Here is a 7,500-nt window from a genome sequence, read left to right on the forward strand (position 1 = left end):
AGAACTGTTCTAACGGGTCCCTCGTCCTGCAGGAGTTCACCTCCGGAAGCAGCACTCCTTCATCGAGACGGGCAAGAAGTGTCGCTACTGCGACGCCGTGTTCCACGAGCGCTACGCCCTGATCCAGCACCAGAAGTCCCACAAGAACGAGAAGAGGTTCAAGTGCGACATGTGTGACTACTGCTGCCGCCAGGTGGGTCTCCAGCCGCTGCACTTCCTCCTGTTTTCCTCCACGGCTGTAGGGGGCGACGTCCCGTCTGTAGTGGTGAAACAATAACCTGATGGAGCTTCTACTTCCTGGTTCTACAATAACCTGGTGGAGCTTCTACTTCCTGGTTCTACAATAACCTGGTGGAGCTTCTACTTCCTGGTTCCATCTGGGGTCATGTCACACCTCCTCAGGCCCCCGACGCAACACCGCCTCACTTTACCTCACTTTACCTCACTATACCTCACTTTACCTCACTATACCTCACTATACCTCACTTTACCACACTTTACCTCACTTTACCTCACTTTGCCTCACTTTACCTCACTTTACCTCACTTTACCACACTTTACCTCACTTTACCACACTTTACCTCACTTTACCACACTTTACCTCACTTTACCACACTTTACCTCACTTTACCTCACTTTACCTCACTTTACCACACTTTACCTCACTTTACCACACTTTACCTCACTTTACCACACTTTACCTCACTTTACCACACTTTACCACACTTTACCTCACTTTACCACACTTTACCTCACTTTACCACACTTTACCTCACTTTACCTCACTTTACATCACTTTACATCACTTTACCACACTTTACTTCACTTTACCACACTTTACCTCACTTTACCACACTTTACCTCACTTTACCTCACTTTGCCTCACTTTGCCTCACTTTGCCTCACTTTACCTCACTTTACCTCACTTTACCACACTTTACCTCACTTTACCACACTTTACCTCACTTTACCTCACTATACCTCACTTTACTTCACTTTACCTCACTTTACCTCACTTTACCTCACTTTACCTCACTTTACCTCACTTTACCTCACTTTACCTCACTTTACCTCACTTTACTTCACTTTACCTCACTTTACCTCACTTTACCACACTTTACCACACTTTACCTCACTTTACCTCACTTTACCACAATTTACCTCACTTTACCTCACTTTACCTCACTTTACCTCACTTTACCTCACTTTACTTCACTTTACTTCACTTTACCTCACTTTACTTCACTTTACTTCACTTTACCTCACTTTACCTCACTTTACCTCACTTTACTTCACTTTACCTCACTTTACCACACTTTACCACACTTTACCTCACTTTACCTCACTTTACCTCACTTTACCTCACTTTACCTCACTTTACATCACTTTACATCACTTTACCTCACTTTACATCACTTTACCTCACTTTACCTAACTTTACCACACTTTACCTCACTTTACCTCACTTTACCTCACTTTACTTCACTATACCTCACTTTACTTCACTTTACCTCACTTTACTTCACTTTACTTCACTTTACCTCACTTTACCACACTTTACCTCACTTTACCTCACTTTACCTCACTTTACCTCACTTTACTTCACTTTACCACACTTTACCACACTTTACCACACTTTACCACACTTTACCACACTTTACCTCACTTTACCTCACTTTACCTCACTTTACATCACTTTACATCACTTTACCACACTTTACTTCACTTTACCACACTTTACCACACTTTACCACACTTTACCTCACTTTACCACACTTTACCACACTTTACCTCACTTTACCACACTTTACCTCACTATACCTCACTTTACCACACTTTACCACACTTTACCTCACTTTACCTCACTTTACCTCACTTTACCTCACTTTACTTCACTATACCTCACTTTACTTCACTTTACCTCACTTTACTTCACTTTACTTCACTTTACCACACTTTACCACACTTTACCACACTTTACCTCACTTTACCTCACTTTACTTCACTTTACCTCACTTTACTTCACTTTACCACACTTTACCACACTTTACCACACTTTACCACACTTTACCACACTTTACCTCACTTTACCTCACTTTACCTCACTTTACTTCACTTTACTTCACTTTACCTCACTTTACTTCACTTTACCTCACTTTACCACACTTTACCACACTTTACCTCACTTTACCTCACTTTACCTCACTTTACCTCACTTTACCACACTTTACCACACTTTACCACACTTTACCACACTTTACCACACTTTACCTCACTTTACCTCACTTTACCACACTTTACCACACTTTACCTCACTATACCTCACTATACCTCACTTTACCTCACTTTACCTCACTTTACCTCACTTTACCTCACTTTACCTCACTTTACCTCACTTTACCTCACTTTACCTCACTTTACCACACTTTACCTCACTTTACCTCACTTTACCTCACTTTACCTCACTTTACATCACTTTACATCACTTTACCTCACTTTACCTCACTTTACCTCACTTTACCTCACTTTACCTAACTTTACCACACTTTACCACACTTTACCTCACTTTACCTCACTTTACTTCACTATACCTCACTTTACTTCACTTTACCTCACTTTACTTCACTTTACTTCACTTTACCTCACTTTACCACACTTTACCACACTTTACCTCACTTTACCTCACTTTACCTCACTTTACTTCACTTTACCTCACTTTACTTCACTTTACCACACTTTACCACACTTTACCTCACTTTACCACACTTTACCACACTTTACCTCACTTTACCACACTTTACCTCACTATACCTCACTTTACCACGACGACCTCCAGGAAAGGCTCAGTTAAACTGAGGCCGGTGTTTTTAAACCACGTCTGGAATTCATGGAAGTCAAAGTGACTCCAGAGTTCGAGCGTCTGGGTTTCAGATGATGAAGCTAAACTTTGATCAGGCGACGACGTTAGAAGGAATTTACTTTATGGTCCTGTTCACTCAGTTAATCCAGTTTTAATCCTGGTGAGGATTTTGGCTCCGGGGGAAATCAAAGTTCATATTCAGGAGGAAGAAGGACGAAGTCGAGGCGATGAACGGAACACCACACACTTCTTTTCACTTTTTCTCTCTCGTCTCTCCAACGGAGCAACAAAACCACTTCCTCTCTTCAAAATAAAGTTCCCCACAGTAACAGGCTGAATCATGAGACCCGTGTCCCCCCCCCCCCCCCCGGTTGCAGGAGCGTCACATGGTGATGCACCGTCGGACCCACACGGGTGAGAAGCCGTACGCCTGCAGCCAGTGTGAGAAGACCTTCAGGCAGAAGCAGCTGCTGGACATGCACTTCAAGCGTTACCACGACCCCAACTTCGTCCCCACCGCCTTCGTCTGCCCCAAGTGCAGCAAGACCTTCACCCGCAGGGTAACACTCACACTCACACACACACTCACACTCACACTCACACTCACACTCACACTCACACTCACACTCACACTCACACTCACACTCACACACTCACACTCACACTCTCACACACACACACACACACACACACACACACACACACACACACACACACACACACACACACACTCACACTCACACTCACACTCACACTCACACTCACACACTGCGGTGCAGCGGCTAACAGAGGTGTCTTCAGAACACGATGGCCCGCCATGCTGAGAACTGCAGTGGGGAGGTGGAGGAGGAGAACGGAGCTTCACCCGCCAAGAAGGGCAAGAGGGGGAGGAAGAAGAAGATGAGGAGCAGAAGAGACGACGACGACAGTGGTGAGTGCTGCGCTCTGCCTTCCATCCCTCTCTTCCTCCCTTCCTCCTTCCTCCTTACTCCCTCCCTCCCTCCTTCCTCTCTTCCTCTCTTCCCCATCCCTCCCTCTCTTCCTTCCTTCGTCCCTCTCTTCCTCCCTCCCTCCTTCCTCTCTGCCTCCCTCTCTTCCTCCCTCCCTCCTCTCTGCCTCCCTCTTTCCTCTTCTCTTCCTCCCTCCCTCCTCTCTGCCTCCCTCCTTCCTCCTTCCTCTTCTCTTCTTCCCTCCCTCCCTCCTTCCTCTCTGCCTCCCTCCTTCCTCCTTCCTCTTCTCTTCCTCCCTCCCTCCTTCCTCTCTGCCTCCCTCCTTCCTCTTCTCTTCCTCCCTCCCTCCTTCCTTCCTCCCTCTCTCCCCCCTCCCTCTCTTCCTCCCTCACTTCCTTCCTCCTTCCCTCTCTTCCCCCCTCTCTCCCTCCCTTCCTCCCTCACTCCCTCTCTTCCTCACTCCCTCTCTTCCTCCCTTCCTTCCTTCCTCTCTTCCCCCTCCCTCCCTCTCTCCCCCCCTCCCTCTCTTCCTCCCTCACTTCCTTCCTCCTTCCCTCTCTCCCTCTCTCCCTCCCTTCCTCCCTCACTCCCTCTCTTCCTCATTCCCTCTCTTCCTCCCTTCCTTCCTTCCTCTCTTCCCCCCTCCCTCCCTCTCTCCCCCCCTCCCTCTCTTCCTCCCTCACTTCCTTCCTCCTTCCCTCTCTCCCTCCCTTCCTCCCTCACTCCCTCTCTTCCTCACTCCCTCTCTTCCTCCCTTCCTTCCTTCCTCTCTTCCCCCCTCCCTTCCTCCCTTCCTTCCTTCCTCCCTTCCTTCCTTCCTCCCTCTTCCCCCCTCTCTTCCTCCCTTCCTTCCTTCCTCTCTTCCTCCCTTCCTTCCTCTCTTCCTCTCTTCCCCATCCCTCCCTTCCTTCCCCCCTCTCTTCCTCCCTTCCTTCCCTCCCTCCCTCCCCCCCTCCCTCCCAGTGCCTCCTGCAGCAGGGCTGCACCGTGATTGGTTGTGGTCTCTGGCTGCGTTCTGATTGGTCGGCTGCTGATGGTGATGTTTTCCCCCCCTCGGTCCTCAGAGGACGACCAGGTGGAGCTGGACGACGAGGAGGACGAGGGCGACGGCGAGGAAGAGGCGTCGCTACTGCAGGAGGACGAGGAGGCGGAGAGCATGGAGCTGGAGCAGGCCCCCCCCCGCCGTCCCCATCCCGGCCCCCGACGAGCCGCCCGTCAAGAGGAAACGAGGCCGGCCCCCGAAGAACGCCCCCAAACCCCCGGCGGCCAGCAAAGCGCCGGCTGTGGCCGCCAAGACCAGCGCTGCCGGTGAGAAGCCACACTGCCCCCTGCTGGCCACGGCCGGAAGGACACAAGCCATTAGGTTACATCTTCCACTGATTCTAACACCCAGAGAGCTGCACGCACTTTATTTTGATAGTCCTACCTGCAGCCTATGCCAGGAGGACACTACACACAAAACCTTCTTCACTGCTGGTTGATAACTTACAACTACCGCTAATAAACTAAACTACATGAACTAAGCAACAAAAACACAACACAACACAATTATTACCGACACCACAAACCAAATAGAACCCCCAATAATTGCATTTAAAACACCACAAACAGAAACTCCCATAATTCATTGCAGCTATCGGCTGCACTGAGGAGCTCAGGATGCAAGGCATGATGGGAATTCATGTTTTGTGTTGTTGGAGGTTATTGTGGCTCGTTGTTGGGCTTGGTGTTGTGTTGATTGTGTTTTTGTTCCCCAGTTTAGGGAGTCATTATTTCATCTAGTTTATTTTGGTTTGTTAGAATGTTGGTGTGCAACCATGAGTGATGAAGGTGTTGTGTGGAGTGTCAAAATAAAAGCTTCTGGTTGTTCAGCTGTCAAATAGCAGTCTGGAGTAGAGCAATTCTTCCATATATAAGGCGCACTGGCAGCTTTTGAGAACATTTGAGGTATTTAGGTGCGCTTGTAGTGCGGGAAATACGGTAATCAGGTATAAATACTGTGGCGAGCGCCGCGGAAGAATCGCTCTGAGTCGAGAGTTTTTTTTCTACAAGCTGATCTCCAGAGGCTTTTATTTTGACACGAGCATACGTAACTGGAACTTCATGACAGGATGAGACTCCAGAGGACACATGTCTCACTCCTGGTTGTCCACCAACGTCCAACAAAAACCAAACTAGAGGAAATAATGAACGATCTGAACCGAGGAACAAAAACACAACAACCCCGACAATAACCTCCGGCTACACACAACCTGAACTCCCATCATGCACTGCAGCGACCAACTCCCCGATCGCTACAATACTCTTCACCACTAGAGGGCAGCACAGAACTTTGCCGGTGAAATGTAAAGTGACAGACGTCAGTGTGGTTCATCTCCACCTCCTGCTACCATCTTGTATCAAAGTACTGTGTCAGTGACAGTGATGGAGAAGTTTTAGAAAACCAGGATCTCGGCTCTTCATCCATCAGGTCCAGGTTTCACACTGAGGGAGTCACTATTAAAAAAAGTCCTGGTTTCTGGATTTACTGGATTCCTGTTGATAAAACTTTGATGAGAAAGACTTTGATGTCTTTGATAAAGACTTTATATTGTTAATAGAGGCTGCAGAGTTTATCATTTTAACATTTCCAGGTGGAGGTGTGACTCCAGAGTTTTACTAAGACAAAAGTGTGTCTTGGCTCAAAAAGGTAGAAAAACTCTGGTCTAGATGAGGCTCGTCAACTGCAATTAGTGAAATGTGACATAATGTCTTAAAATTGAGACTACGTTTAATTAATTGATGTCACAAAACTACAGTTTAAGTGTTTATATTAAAAGTTGTGGGAGCGAGAGAGAAATGGTGACGCATCAGGATAAAGAGTTTATTATTTCATTCTTTTTTGCTATTTCTATTTAGTAAAGGTTAGTGAAGAGTATATAATATTGTACATAATTATTTTATTTTTTTAGCCTTATCCTATTTTATTTATTCTTTATTCTTTGCTCTCTGCTGCTCCTGTGAAAATCTGCTGGAATAAAGTCGATCTGAATCTGTTTCACTCAACTCGTCTTTGATGTTTTTGTCTTTGATGTCTTTGTGTTTGTCTTTGTCCCCCAGCGGCCGCCATCATCCAGGTGGAGGACGAGAGCACCGGCGCCGTGGAGAACATCATCGTGAAGAAGGAGGACGGGGACGTGGCGGCGGGGGAGGTGGAGGGGGAGGGGGGCGTGGCCCTGACAGTGGAGGGGGTGGGGCTGGACGAGGAGGGCGTGGAGACTGTGGAGCTGGCGGTGGGCGAGGTGGGCGCGGCCGCCGCCGCCGCCGCCAACGGCGACCTGACGCCGGAGATGATCCTCAGCATGATGGACCGATGAGCCTCCCGGTTCTGTAAGTTCTCCGGCTCCGCAGAGCAACTTGTAGATACGTACAGACGTTATTCTAACAGCCTAATATTGACCCCCCCCTCCCCCGACATCACGTCCAAGACTCTCTCTGCTTCTTGGTTCCTCGTCTAGACGTCCTGAACAAATCCTGCGTTCAGCTTCTTTTCCCACAACGAGCTGTTTGAAGGAATCGGTCGTTTCCCCGTCGTCCTCAAATCATGTTTCAAATCTCTGAACTCTCCTGCAGCGCTTTGTTTTTCCCTCCGTCAGCAACACACACACACACACACACACACACACACACACACACACACACACACACACA

The 7,500-nt window shown here is 47.9% G+C and overlaps 1 protein-coding gene across 1 annotated transcript in view; it reads left to right on the top strand.

Moving 5' to 3' along the window:
- Positions 1 to 7,500, top strand: part of LOC308136608 (transcriptional repressor CTCF-like) — a 26,570-nt gene that overhangs the window by 17,844 nt on the left and 1,226 nt on the right. Inside the window, 6 exon segments of the mRNA XM_080505026.1 lie at positions 33 to 193; positions 3,238 to 3,420; positions 3,662 to 3,791; positions 4,875 to 4,984; positions 4,986 to 5,118; positions 6,910 to 7,500. The exon segment at positions 6,910 to 7,500 is cut by the window's right edge and continues 1,226 nt beyond it. Of these exon segments, the coding sequence (XP_080361152.1) occupies positions 33 to 193; positions 3,238 to 3,420; positions 3,662 to 3,791; positions 4,875 to 4,984; positions 4,986 to 5,118; positions 6,910 to 7,166 (974 nt within the window). The 3' untranslated portion in view covers positions 7,167 to 7,500.

This window comes from Blennius ocellaris (assembly GCF_963422515.1).
Source record: "Blennius ocellaris genome assembly, chromosome: 11".
Lineage (NCBI taxonomy): Eukaryota > Metazoa > Chordata > Actinopteri > Blenniiformes > Blenniidae > Blennius > Blennius ocellaris.